The sequence below is a fragment of the Pinus tabuliformis genome, chromosome 1_2 (assembly GCF_031772625.1).
Source record: "Pinus tabuliformis cultivar Carrire ecotype Pingquan chromosome 1_2, CPIR1, whole genome shotgun sequence".
Lineage (NCBI taxonomy): Eukaryota > Viridiplantae > Streptophyta > Pinopsida > Pinales > Pinaceae > Pinus > Pinus tabuliformis.
In genome coordinates this window covers 322,931,947-322,947,309 of record NC_142298.1, presented here as the reverse complement: position 1 = coordinate 322,947,309, position 15,363 = coordinate 322,931,947, and the positions used below count along the sequence as shown (strand labels likewise).

Below are 15,363 nucleotides of genomic sequence, written 5' to 3'. Positions count from 1 at the left end.
GTGGGAAGTCCTTACAAATATTTCTTAAACTATTGTAGTTGAATTAAATTAAGCCCTCAATGCATAGAAAGGTCATGTTTTTTAGAGAATTATTGATATCTAGACAATCCAACTCCCACGTATGTGATGTTCATTGTGTAGCTTAGAAGCTTCTTTTGCCACTTGTAGATGAATAAAACAACAATGTAGCTAAACTATACATAGTGAGTCAAACCCTCAAATAGTGGGTGGTTCATGGGCCATGTTGTTGCCAACAAAAAACCACCCATATGATTATGGATCAATTAAAAAATGCGATTAGACATAGATACTATGAATACTACAAATTCGCTAAAACTTCAAAAGAATTTGAGTGCTTAAATTTGGAAAACCCCTGAAGTTAATGTTTATTATAAGACACTTATCTCTCTCTCTCTCTATCACACACACACATACACACACACATATTAGTAAACACATCTATTAATTTGTGGGAAGCTTCCCCTGTTTACATTATCATGGTACAAATTACATTTTTACATCTTCTTCATGGAATTTGAAAATAGGTCTCCACAATTAAATTTCAAATCTCTACATGTTTGGTGTCACATTTGTTGATATTTTTTTTTTTTAGAGAATTCACCTCATCCTCAAACACTAAAGGGAGAATGATGGTCCTAGTATGATCCGAAAATGAGGGACTTATAGCCCACTCACTTTGCTAATACATATCCTCCATGGAAGTGAAACTTATTCTCCATAATCCCTACAAATAATTTATTAGAAGGTGTTTGTTTTGGTGTAACCTACGTATGGCAACAAACTAAATGCAATGACAACCGTGTCTTGGATTACAAGATCCTCTATTGTTAACCATTAGGTAGGCATACAGGAAATGGTTTGGCTTCCATCCATCAACAAGTAGAAAATAATGACTTTGTTGTGGATTGGTTCATTGTTTCACTTCCTTGCTTGTGATGTTAAGGTCAATGTCAAACAATTGAAAACAATTTCCCCTCTGTCCTTACCAAATGTGTGGCCGCAACACTTCAATGTCTCTAAGATTGCAAATTGATTCACAACAAAATTGTCTATAAGAAGAGAAGGCGAGATAGTCTTGTAGTCTTACTAAACACCAAAACTAAAATGTATTGTTACTTCTTGTTAGGCATTTGAGTGTTAATGCTGTTTTGACATACATTTTTGTTGACTTAGATCAAACAAGGCTTTATCTAAGATTCTAAACTTTCCCAATAATGGTTATCTAGATTTGTAGGTGTGTTCAACTACATGTACTATATAGCATTCCAGACTAATAGAAGGTGCTATGGCTACTACCAATTTCAGCCCAATGTTAGCATACCGACCACATGTGTGGCCACAACACTTCAATGTCTCCAAGATTGCAAATTGATTCACAACAAAACTGTCTATAACAAGAGAAGGCGAGATAGTCTTGTAGTCTTACTAAACACCAAAACTAAAATGTATTGTTTCTTCTTGTTAGGCATTTGAGTGTTAATGCTGTTTTGACATACATTTTTGTCGATTTAGATCATACAAGACTTTATCTAAACAGTGGCTCCCAATAACGGTTATCTAGATTTGTAGGTGTGTACAACTACATGCACTATATGGCATTCCAGACTAATAGAAGGTGCTATGGCTACTACCAATTTCAGCCCAATGTTAGCATACTGACCACATTAACTAGTCTCAATCTAATTAGAGTTTCCTCTTTTCTCCTCTTCTTTCACACGTAAGACAAACAATAAGAATTCTCACATTTACAAAATAAGAATGTGTTGCCTTTTATCAAACATATTAATAGATCATGTTCATTTATAACTCAAAATTAACATAGTGTATAAGTTGTTAGTTGTAGACCATGACTCAATGCAACACAAGGAGAAGGGAGTGTGTGTGACTTGGTTTCAACATTTTGCAGAGACCTTGCATGTATATAGAGATTCTAGTCCAATCACTTAATGAGTCAATTAGAATTTTGGGAATCCCATTCACTTCTAGGTAGTGAGAAACCTAAAAATTGAGTGGGTATGGATCTAGCAAATGCTCATGGCTTTCTAAGACACCTCTAGATGGTAATATCTTATGCAATAGGGGTCGATGGGTTATGCTGAAGTAGATTTTTTTTTTCAATTGTTAGTTCACGTGTAGGAACCAATATAAATTGCACGGACCATAGTAAAGCCCCACAATAGTTTTGCAATAAGAGGAAAAACTATCGATTACAATGAACTAAGGATGGAAGTTTTGATGGGAAAGTGCAACATATCCATTAATGTTATTTACATGATTAGATGGGTGATATAATTCATCTAACTATTGGATTATAGTAATGTTTGATGTAGCAATAATTTGATGTGTGTGCCCTAGTATATGACAATGGATATGTGAGGGTCTTTTCTTGAACCTTACACGGAGGTTTAGAGGCTTGCGTTTTAAAGGTGATTGCATATTTGAAATCCTTGCGAGCTCACAATTTTGATGAGCTATTTTTGGATGACATGTGTGACACTGCTATTTTTGGAAGTCAAGGTTTTGGTGCTTGGAAGGTGATTTTGAGCACATATTTGGGTTCCTTGTAGGAAATCGAATCAGAGGAGCATAAATTCATTGACATGCAAGAAATTTCTATTTTTACCAGTGCATATTTTTAGATGTGTTATATTTAGAAGGGTTCCCCTAGTAGTTCCATTATATTTTTCATCCTTTCTTATTTTTTATCGGGACTACTATTTTTGGCATTTATTTTTATGGCAGGTGCTTGCCATGCATGGTGACAAGTGGTAGTGGGATGATGGGCTATGTGGTAGTGGCATGGCAACGATGTGGCAAATGGGCCATCTCATCTTAGGATTCCTTATTGGATTTGACTTCATTCGACCTCACTCATATTGAATCATATTTAATTCAATTTAATTCAATCTTCATAATACACTTTGAATGTAGTTTTTGTGAAGAAGCCAAGCCAGAGAATCTTAGCAAAGTACATGATATTGTGAAGATTCAATTAACATTATCAGATGATAAGCCTTTGACTCCTAAATCCAAATTTTATGTTTTTTGTGTTGACTCTCTTGATACCTAGAGATAGTAATGGCTCTTGAGGAGGGATTCAACATCAATTTTAGAGCAAGATCACTGTTGGAATCGAGACTAGAGGCACATATCTGTAGCTTTTGGACTATGGATTTCACTGTATTTAGAGAATACAAAGTAGAGGAGACTTCATGGACCAATCAAACGATTATAGAGACATATCTATTGACAAAATTGCCAATAATAGGGATTCCATGGTTTTATACAACAAAATTATGAGGTATATCTACAAAAGTATTTAGATCACTAAGTTGCACGAAACGTTGAAACATTTCGGAGTTTCCGAAATGGGTACGTTTAGAAACGTCACCTCCCAAAAATGGAAACGTCGGTCGAAACGTCATATATGTTTTTATATATATATATATATATATACAAATAAATAAGTGAATAACACATTATCTTGCGATAAAAAAAGGAATAAGACCTATAGATGACAATTTAGAAGGAGAAACAAGCCTATATTAACTCTCATAGATGATTACATGATGGTCGAGTTTTGGCCAAATTTCGGCCAAGTTTCGGAGTTTCAGGTATGGGTACGGCATGAAATGTTGGGTTCTTAGAAGTTTCGTGCAACATAGTTAGATCATAATTGAGAGAACACTAGCCTTGGTTTATGCTATTGATAATAAGCTCATTTGAATTGTTGATTGCGATTTACATTAGATTCGAACAACAATGTTTGTCCATTAACCATACTCACAAATTGATATATGTTTAATAGAGTACACATTCTCAATCAATAACTTAGGAGAGCTTATTATCAATAGCATATACCAAATCTAGTGTTATCACAAATTAGCGAGAGATTTAACTCTTAAGGTGTAGATACATGGCCTCAAAAATATATTCTAAAAGATTTTCCATCTTAACTCATGAAGAAATCGAAAGATGTATGACCTTATCTTTGCCGTCGGTGATGTAGCTTGTGTGTGCCAATTGCTTCTCTTTTGCTACACTCTTATGGATTAATTTGGTATAAAAAGCTTTAAACCATTCCCAATGCATGTATTCATTTGGTAATATTAGTTTATAGTATATGTATTTGACCACTTGTAGATCTAGATCTCATTAGCAACTCATCAGTGGATAATGAGATCACCTCATTAATAAATAAGGATGACAACTCATAAGAATGATCTTCGACTTTGTGATTGTCTAGAGACTCGTAGTCTAACTATTCCATCATATCCAGAGGCCTTCAAGATGATCATCCTTTATTTTTTGATTTTATTATTTGATCTGTGAATAAAATGTAGGTAGTGATTGGTGAGACTTCACATTCTAGATGAGTGTGGCTTTTGTTACCTCCTAACTCCTCCTTCTTGTGAGTTAATTGACATTCTTCCAAGAAGAGTTGTTGTCTTAGGTGAAGGCATTCACCACTAGCTCAACAAAAATATTGCTCTATATGGTTTGAGAGTTTGACTCTCCCCGCATCCAAAGCAACTTCCCTCTGGTTGGCTTGTGCAAATAGGGCATATATTAGGGTTCTACTTCATGGCATTGTATGTTGACATATCAAGGCTTCCTTGTTCTTGTGCGCCCCCTAGGATCACGCTAGTAGGCCCTATCTGTGATGACCACCTCTTGGAGGATATCATCCACCATTGCTTTGGTCACTTATAGCGATGGATGTCCTTGATGAGGATTCCTCATCCTGGTCCTCTCACTTGTTTTCAGTAGCCACCTCCAGTGGGTCTTGATGTCCATTGCCTTCTATATCATGATTGCAACTTATTTTACTTTCATCTTTTTCCATATCTTATTTTGGCTAGAAGTTTATCTTTTAGCTAAACACTTAGCTCTTTGTCTTTTCTATTTTCAATGTTGATCTAGAAGTCACTTTCACATTCCCAAATTGTATTTACGCTGGATGTACCCTTTTAGTCCCATTGACATACTTTTTAGTCATTTGTTGGACATTAATAAATTAAAATTATCTTATCTTATCAAGCCTGCCACTTGGTGTTAACCAACAAGCCCTTGAATTCATTTGACATGATGTGCAAAGTCTTGCGTTTACTTCAAGCTTCATTGTCATTGACATAGTTTCCTTATTACTCATAAAGAAGTAACAAAAGTGTTATATGCTTTAGGCACATTGTTCAGCAACATTGTCATAACATCTTGTCCTAGATTGTTTCTGCAATTCGCCATAAGCCTCAATTGAATATGCATGAAAACACCACGTTGAAGGAAAGTCTAATAAACCTAGATTGAATATGCAAGAAAATATCATAAAGCTCATGAACTTTTTAGTTTTTACTTATATAGTCTAAATCTACATTGAATGTGCATGTAAATATCAAAAAGCTCCATTACATTTCCTCGTTTTTATATAAAATCCTAGCATGGAACTGTTTTAGGATTTACAATGACAGATGCCCTTAAAAAAAAATAGAAGAGATCATTGGGGAAATTATCCTTCCTAGAGCCCATAGTTGTTAATATCCACTGATTTTGAAACTCTATCAATGGAGTTACATTGTTTTGGAAGCTTTAGTATCAAGTATTGGTTGAGTTCTGCATGTAACATGTTTGTGAAGGACTCCGTGCCTCTCTAGATATCAGGTTACTGCTATTTCTTAACTATTCTTAGGCTTGCTTTTGTTTGTTTGTTTTGTACTGAATTTTCAAATATGGATTTACTAGGGGTCTTTTGTTGGTAGTGGGATAGTGGGATTTTTAATGTTTGGTCCTTGTTAACTCCTCAGAGATTTTTATTATTTATTTGCATCTTTTATGCTTATTGGTGGAGAATTTCAATGAGCTTGTGCTATTCCTCATTGATTAATTTTATAAATGTTGGTTGACTGGTTCACTAAACTCTCATATATTTGTATATTTGGATAAAGCAGGAACGCGCTGCTGGTGCACTTGCTAATTTAGCTGCGGATGACAAATGTAGCATGGAGGTTGCAATGGCTGGAGGGGTTCACGCTTTGGTGATGCTTGCTCGCTTCAACAAACATGAGGGAGTCCAAGAACAGGTACCATGGGTTACTACCTTTTCATTTATTATTGTTGCTTGTATTTTATGAAATGTGAGAAAATAATTTACATCAAAGGAAGTTTTTTTGGAATAGAAACTATGACAACATCATTACAAAAACAAAACATTGTAATGTGCGTTGTGGAATAATTTTATTGTAGAAATGTAATTCTTTTGCATTGACCATGCTCTTTATTCTACCATCTATTTATCTTTATTCTTTTTGGAGATAATTTCTATTTTGCAATTATCTTATTTTCTTAAATTACCTTATGTTTCAATTAGCAATTTGCATTATTTTCTTATATGGATGCTATTGATTTTGCATTCCAACTTCTCCAAGAGCATCTTGAGATTTCAAGTTATTCTAAATATAAGATGGCAACTTTAACATAGATTATCATTTCTACGTGTATTAAATCTTACATGGTACACCATTAAAATAAATGCTTTTAACTACACATTTTCTTATATATTATTTGCACAATTATTAGTTTCTGTCGTCATAATGCATAGTTGAGGATTCAGAAAAATACCTTATAAGTTATGACAATTGGTTTGTAAACTAGTAAAAAACCTTTTTCTATATAAATTAGACAGTGCCTTATTCCTTTGAGCCAAAAGAAGTTGTTTGTTTGATCTGGGTTTTAGTTTCCAGAACTTGTATCTTTGATTTGCTAATACAAGTGATGTTTTGTTGATTTATTTTTGTCAGAGGTAACTTCCGAATTGAATGCTTTTCTATTAGAGTGGAATCACACTCTTTGGTTCATTATTCGAGAGTCGGTGTTTGTGAGCCCAAGAATCATTCTTAATCTTTCAATCTTTTTTCTTCCAAGTGCTTTAGGGAAGATGTCCACAATTTGTTTATTTGAGCAACAATGTCTTGAATGAATAGTCTCGGCCTGTACATGGTATCGTCAATCAGAAGAGGTGTAGAATTCACTTGTTTCTCTTGGAAATTTTCAGGTATTTTCCTAAGTCACACAATCTCCTTTGTTGCTTCTACAACTGCCACATATTCTGCCTCTGTTGTGGAATTCGCTGGAGCTGATTGTTTGCATGACCTCCAGGAGATAGTTGCTGATGCAAGACTCATGAGATAGCTTGAAGTCGATACTCCATTCTATTTTTCTTCGTCACACTATCTCCTTTGTTGCTTCTACAAGTTCCACATATTCTGCCTCTGTCGTGGAATTTGCTGGAGATGATTGTTTGCATGACCTCCAGGAGATAGTTGCGGATGCAAGACTCATGAGATAGCCTGAAGTCGATAATCCATTCTATTTTTCTTCGCCAAAGTTTGAATTAGAATATCCAATCAAAATTGAAGTCATCCACCTATGAATGTTTGAGTCCAAAGACTTGAGTTCCTTTCAAGTACTCCAAAACTCTTTTTGCAATAGACCAATGTCCTTCACATGGCTTTTGCATAAATCTGGAAAGAATCCCAACAACAGATGAAATATTTGGTCTGATAGTGGTGAGGTTGATAAGACTTCCCATAAGCTATCTGTACTTTTTTGCATCCATTCTTTTAATGTGAGCTTCAAATTTTGTTTCATTGGAGTAGATAGAGGGTTGCATTCAACCATATGCCAAAATTGTTCAACATTTCTCCAATGTAATTCTTCCGGGAGATAGATATCTATTTTGGATGTTGAGTCACCAAGTAGTAGTGAAGATGTCCCAAATCTGCCATCTCAACGCCCTTCTTGAACTCTTTCTTTATGGATTTGTAATATAGTTTTCATTGTTCCTTGTTATCAACGGATCATCTACATACACTATAAGATAACAACAATTTTGTAAACTTTCTTGACGAAGAATGTTGCATCATCAAAATTAAAGTGTTTAGAATTCATATTTAGAAGATTCGCAGTTAACTTTGCGTATGAGACTCGCGGTGCTTGTTTTATGCCATAAAAGGATTTGATGAGTTTACATACTATTTGTTCTTGCCCCTTCATAACAAATCCTTCTGTTTGAGACATGGAGACATATTCCTTCGAGTCTCCATTGAAGAAAATAGTTGTCACATCTATATGATGAACTTTCCATCCATTCTGAGTAAGCAAGGCAAAGAGAGTGTTGATGGTAGCCCATTTTGTTGTGGGGCACAATTTTCTTGATAATCAACACCTTCTTTTTGTGCAAGTCCTTTTGACATGAGCCTTGCTTGTGCTTGTCAAGTGAGCCATCTGATTTGTACTTGTTCTTATAAACCCACTTGTAGCCAACTGGTTTGGTTCCAAATTGAGGGTCCACGAATTTCCATGTTCCATTCTTTATGAGAGCATCATACTACTTTTGCATTGCTTCTTTAAGTTCTTTCCATTCATCATGAGAAACAACTTCCTTGGTTCAAAATTAGTAGTAAAATTCAATTCACAATCATATGAAACATCCATATCTTCTATATCAATTGAATCAGGATTATCTACGTCACCTCCATTTTGTTTGGTGAAACCTCTGGTTCCTGTCTTTCCAACCTCATCAAGATGAACACTTTCAAGTGTTTTTATGAGCCATTTTTGGGGACTTTTCTGAGATGGTCCAGGTTGCTCATCTGATTGTGATGGGGCCACATCAAGATTCAACTTTCTAGTCCTCTCAATCACATTATTCAAAGGTTCTTCTCGATCTGATGAAGTGATGGAAACTTCATGATGTGGGAGATGGTGCTGTAGAAGGAGATTCCAGAGATTGATCCAAGTTAGGGATCCCTGTTTCAAGATGTGCAATCTCTTTATCAAATTCATGATATGTCTTTGCATTAGTGAATCTATCCAAATGATCAAGTTGCTGCTTAACAATGTTGTCAGTCTTGGAAGCTTCAAGAAATATTATGTCTTTGGTAAGAGTAAACTTCTTGGTTACCTCACCATAAAGACGATATGCCTTGGTGGTATTTGGATACCACAAGAAGATGCACTTCCAACCCCTTGAAAACATGTTGCTTCTTGCTTCTTACTCTTAGTAATCAAGGCATTGTGGGTGGAACCAAAGACTCTTAGATGCCTTATTGAAAAAATTTGGCCATATCACATTTCATAAGGAATCTTATTTGTTTGAGCATGAGATGGACATTTGTTTTTTACATACACTGCACATAGAACCGCATCGATGGAAGACATCAACTTTACATTTTTGAAAAGCATCATGGAACAAACCATATTTAAGATAGTTTTGTTCAACCTGTCATCGACACCATTTTGTTGAGGATTGCGCATCAATGGAAGACATCAACTTTACATTTTTGAAAAGCATCATGGAACAAACCATATTTAAGATAGTTTTGTTCATCCTGTCAACAACACCATTTTGTTGAGGATTGCGTGGAACCACGCTTTGATGTTGAATCCCAATTTGGTGAAGATAGTTTTCAAATTCATTAGAGTATATTTTCTTCCATTTACGATACCAAGAGAGCCAATGTGATTGTGCTTCATTTTGAATCCATACATGAAAATTTCTGATAGTTTCAAAAGCTTGAGATTTATATTTCAACAAGTACACCCAATACAGTCTGATGTAATCGCCATTAAACGTCATCATATATTTATTGCCATTAGCAGAAGGAATAGACATATAGCCACACAAATTAGAATGCATCAGTCCAAGTTTTCTACATGCTCTTGAAGTGGAGCCATGGACGGGTTGTTTGCTATGCTTTCCAAGGATACAAACATCACATTTCTTGAGTTTTCTAGGAATAATAAGCAAACCACAATTCCTTTTTAGTAAACGATTGCTGTCATAATTAATATGTCCAAATCTAGTATGCCATAGAAGACTGGATGGAAATGTAACTTCATTGTGTTGAGAGATGTAAGTAGAATTCTGTTTGTGAGCAAATGCCCCTTTCAGCTTCAGTAGTCTTTCATCCTCCACTCTAGTCATGACAACCATGTTGTTAGATGCCTTCCTAATTTCTACTTTCAAGCAAAATTCTGTGTATGAGCAGATGCCCCTTTCAGCTTCAGTAGTCTCTCATCCTCCACCCTAGTCATGACAGCCATGTTGTTAGATGCCTTCCTAATTTCTACTTTACCATCAAAGATATAAATTGAGTGGTCTTGCTGGCTAATGTGCACAATGGATAGCAGATTTTTTCACAGCTCTGGAAGGTAGAGTGCATCATGCATAAGAAAATTAGCATATCCAGGTAGTTTGAGCCTAAGCATGCCAAGTCCAGGCGGTGTCAAGCAGTTGTTCCTCTCTCCTAGAAACAAATGAATTGCAAAACAAATCTCCAATTTCTCCAATAATGCAATCCCCAGCAATATAATGAGCAGGTTCAGGTGCTTTACCTTTTGTTGTATATGTTGGTTTATCTCTCTCTTCTTTATGTTCTTGTATTTTGATCCTCAGGGGATTTTGCATGTTGATGCATCATGTCCATCTCTACCACAAGGAATGCAATGGAGATCATATCTTCTCCTTAATGGTATTTATCCCCCTACCTTTGGAATACTTTCTTCCATATTCTCTTTTACAACCACTTCCTCTAGGACAATTTTGTGCCTGATTCTTCCCTTTTTGAGCAAGACATATTGTTTCTTCAGGGGGTGAACTGCTGTTTTCCTCTTCTTGAAAGCTTCATCTCATTTTGTGATTTTCTCCACTAGAGAGTTAAATGTAATGCACTTGAGTTGGTCACTAGCTTGCATGGATCCAAGATAGTGAGAGTTTGTAGGGTATAGGACCTTAAAGAAGGCTGTGAGAGGAATGTCTATCTTCCCTATAGTAGCATCAATGCCATGCATGATGGATTTGATTTCAGAAGGTAGAACCAAGGTATTGTCATCTTTCAAGTCAAGGTTGAAGAGTTTGACCATTAGTTGTACAAGTTCCAATTCTGAGTGTGAGTCAAACAGATCTTTTTATTTTTTTAGTGCTCCATAAGAATTTGGAAAGGAAACAATATGATGGGTCACCTCTTCACTTACTGATGCAACAATCAAGGTGTAGAATTTGTTGTCCTTGTTCTTCCATATGGCTAGCTCCTTGTCCAATGTAGGTTTCGCGGGTGTGTTATACTACTCTTCTTTCTTAGTGAGCAGCTTATCCTTCACTGATGCCATTCCACAAGTCATTAAAAATGAGGGTGTGCTTGATCTTTTGGACCATTTTCTGTAGTTCCCCTTTCCAGTTAGTACTATGCCTACAATGGAAATGAGAGAAGACATCTTCACCAGTAGTCCAAGCCATGATTTGAGCACAATCTGTGTCATGCATTGTGTTTGTGGTTAGGAAGAGAAAGGAATTGATGGCTTATCTTTCTTAGCAAACTAGTGATATCTTTCGTAGAAAATCTGAATCCTCATCATGGGATAGAAAATAGTATTCTTGCTCTTCTTTTCTTACATCATTATGAATAAAGTAATCACGCTTTTGTGTTCCTCACCACTAAACTTTGAGAGCAAAACAATAAAATGTATATCGAAAGTGGAGGGGGGGGGGGATTTCAGACTTTCTATTGTTGGAAAACAAGATAATACAGAGAGGGGGGATTTCAGACTTTCTATTGTTGGAAAACAAGATAATACAGAGGGGGATTTCAGACTTTCTATTGTTGGAAAACAAGATACCGGGGGGGGGGGGGGAATCAGTGTTATGACCAATTTTAATAATTAATACATAGATTCAAATATTCAGGAAATGACCATGTAAATAATACATAAATCACACAACAATACCATAAACATCATACACATGAGACACTAATTTTTATGTGGAAATCCATAAAGGGAGAAAACCACCAATCTTCTTTTTAATTTTGATGAAAATGCAAGCACCAACTTTTTACATCATATTTTGTAGGCACCAACCTACAGGAGGCTCCAACCTCTTTTTCTTTGCAAGCACCCACTTGTTGGAAGCACCAACTCCCATTGTTTACAGGCACCAATCTGCCGATCTTTTTCAGGCGCCTATGTGAAGGAGACATCAATCCCTTGATAAAAGATGTAAATAATTTTATTGTCCATCTCTTTTAATCTTCTTTTTGCAGTACTATCTTTGTTTCTGTTCCTTTGCAACTTTCTTATACACAGTAGCTTTTGCTTTCATCGAATCTCCACCTACAACCTTTGTTTTTCTTTTTGTTCCTTATCTGCTTCAGATTTTTGTCTTTTGACAACTTTTTCACTATCTTTTCATGTCCATTACTATCTCTCTCTTGCTCTCACAATGTTAATTTGATCAAAACAAGAGCAAAACGTGTTAGTTACAACTCGAGGCATTAGTTTATATCAATCTCCTCTCATGAACTGTGTCTTTTTGCATTCCCAATTATCAGGAATTAAATTGTTTCAGGTTAATGCTATTTGAAATTAGTTGGTCTCTTCGTTTCTCCAACTAGATAATCAGGATTGTGAATCTATTTTTATTCATCATAACCAGCTGTTAGAAGTTCCCTTTAATTAAGAACCCTCTCTTCTGTTCACACTTTATCAATTCAGTCATTTATGAATTTTGGTGCACAGAATGCCAAATTTCTTTACAGGAATTTCAGTCGTTTATGAATTTTCGCACACAGAATCCCAAATTTCTCTACAAGACCACTGAAACGCCAAATTTATAAAATAGGTCAAAACACCAAATTTCTTTAACGATGCCAAAATTCGTTTAGCGCCAAATTTCCATTATCATGCCAAATGCAGTAGGATGCCAAATTTGATTTCATAGCACTCAAATGTTAGCTCTTGGGTGCATATGTGTAGAGGCTAGGACTGCAAGCTTAGCTCTTTATACCTTAACGACTTAACTAACTGTACCAACCCATGACATATATTTGTTTTTATTTGATTTTTTTCATGATCAAGGAGTGATATTGATTGCGGATCCCCCTTGTATTCTTGACAGTTAACGAAGGGGGGGATCTAAATTTTTTCGGCTCTACAGCTAAATCCACCACATCTTCCTCGGAGTGTGCTGTGAATGAATCGCCACCTGCATCGATCCAATAGTCCATATCCACTGTGCCCCCCCCCGTATGCATGACAATTAAAGGAGGGGGTGGGGGTCTGAAATTTGTCCCTTTGCAGAATGCCATCCTGTGTGATATTTAAACCACGCCATCATGACCCTTTGTCACGACTTGCTGACATCATGCTAACGTCATGATGACATCAACATGCCACATGGCATCCTTTGACGCTACCAAGTGTCACACGAAAATAGGCCAATTGGCCACTCAAAAACTCCAAAAATATTTGCCACGTGTCATGCTTAGAGGTCATATGCTATGAAATCATACTGGGGATGTCATCACCACTCATATGCCAACTCATCCTCATCATCCAATCATGATCTCCTCTGTCAACACTAATGCCTGTCATTGTTACGGAACACACTAGTGGTGCAGGAAACGTCCCACCCCGGCTCCAAAGCCCGATCCGCGTCCCTTATGGAAACGTGACCGATCCTCCCTCTGTAACGTGGTTCTGAAAAATCGAAACGCGGATTAGGCCGGGCCAGGGGATTCTTGGCCTGTGGGAACCGTGTGACCCAATCCGCGTTTTCGTACATCGAATCTGCGTTTTAGAGGGCAGATCGGCTCGTGGATTTGTCACGGATTGAGGCCTCTTTCGAGCGGACCTCGACTGTGTCCGTGGGCCCGCCAACTGGTTCCGCCGTGCAACCCACTTAAACTTTTTTTTTTTTTGGCTTAAGTTGGGTTGGGGTGGGTTAGTGTTGGGTTAGGGATGGAATGAAAAGGATAAAAGTCCTTTTAACCTCTCATTAGCTCACTCTCATGTTTTTGGAGAGCTTGGAGAAGAGAGGAGAATAGAGCATGGAGAAGATAGGAGAAAGAGAGGAGATGAGAGCTTGCAGAAGAGAGAGTTGAGCAGAGCTTGGAGGAGTGAAGGAGGAGGAACTTGGTGGAGTAAAGAAGGGCTTCCATCTACAAGAGCTAAAGAGGTAAGTGCAAACCCCAAACTCCGTCATTTTTTTGTCATTGTTTTTTGTATTTTCTCTCCTCCCTCTCCTACTCTTTCCCATTCTTTCTTCTTGCTCATTTATTTGCAGGTTGTCGACCACCTATATTCATATTCCAAGATGGTGTTTTTTTGGCTTATATGTATCATTCCACTTTTGGTTTTCATGATGGCAAGGGGGAGTAGGAATAGAAGGGAAGAAGAAGAAGAAGAGAATAGTAGTCCCCATATGAGTGACCCAATGTATGATGAGGAGGAGGGTTTGAAGAGGAAGGGGATGAACTTGATGAGAACATTGAAACACTAGAGTGGAAAGTTGCATTGACACCCTTGTGGAACTATGTGACCAAACTTGAAGGGGGAAAAGGTGGTGGAAGCTACAATTTTTTGTGCCCTCATGGTTGTCATGGAGGAAAACCATATAGTGGTTCATATACCCGTGTGAGGAGGCATCTTTGTGGGGTGATGGGCAGTGATGAGAAAAAGGGTGCCATGGGGATGGCAATTTGCCCAAAGGTTTTAGTTGAACAAAGAAGAAAATACATCCAAATAGAGGCTGCACAACAAAAAAACAATAAACAAAGAACTCAATTTGAATCAAGTGCAACCTCTAGATTTGGTAGCTCATCTCCTCATGGTAGCTTTGGAGGTAAAAGAACAATAGGGGATTTCCTGAATGTTGCTGGGAGGCATGATGTGGATGGAAAGATTGTCCAATTAATTTGTGCTTGCGGTGTACCATTCAATGTGCTTCGCTCTCTCTATTGGCATGAAATGGTAAAGGCCATCAATGAAGCCCCAAAAGGATACACGACCCCCAACTATGAGAAAGCTAGAAAAATATTACTAGAAAGAGAAAAAGAAAAGGTTCAAAGAGCTTTGACACATTTTACAAATGAGGGGTGGATTGTTGGGTATCCATTGTGTATCAGATGGGTGGACAAATATTAGAAACCAACATTTGATAAATGTTCTTGGTGTTTCTGCTAGTGGTGCTGTATTTATTACATTTCATGACTCCTCAATCAGTGAAACTTCCCAAAACATTACAGGTCTCCTGTTGCAATCAATCAAAGATGTTGGTCCTAATAATGTGATTCAAGTGATCATAGACAATGCAACAAATTGTAAGGCTGCAAGAAAAGTTATTGAGCGTACTCATCCACACATCTTTTGGTCTGGGTGCTTCGTGCACACATTGAACCTTTTGATGCATGATATTGTGAAGCATAAAGAATGTGGGTGGATTAATGAGCTTTACAAGAGAGGGAAGCAACTCATTAAATTTATCACAGGGCATACAAGGGCAAACTACGT

General features: G+C 36.9%; 1 protein-coding gene across 1 annotated transcript in view; it reads left to right on the top strand.

Moving 5' to 3' along the window:
- LOC149205666 (protein ARABIDILLO 1-like) overlaps window positions 1–15,363 on the top strand; it is a 192,691-nt gene that overhangs the window by 66,858 nt on the left and 110,470 nt on the right. The window contains 1 exon segment of the mRNA XM_089397466.1: window positions 5,967–6,098. Within this exon segment, the coding sequence (XP_089253592.1) occupies window positions 5,967–6,098 (132 nt within the window).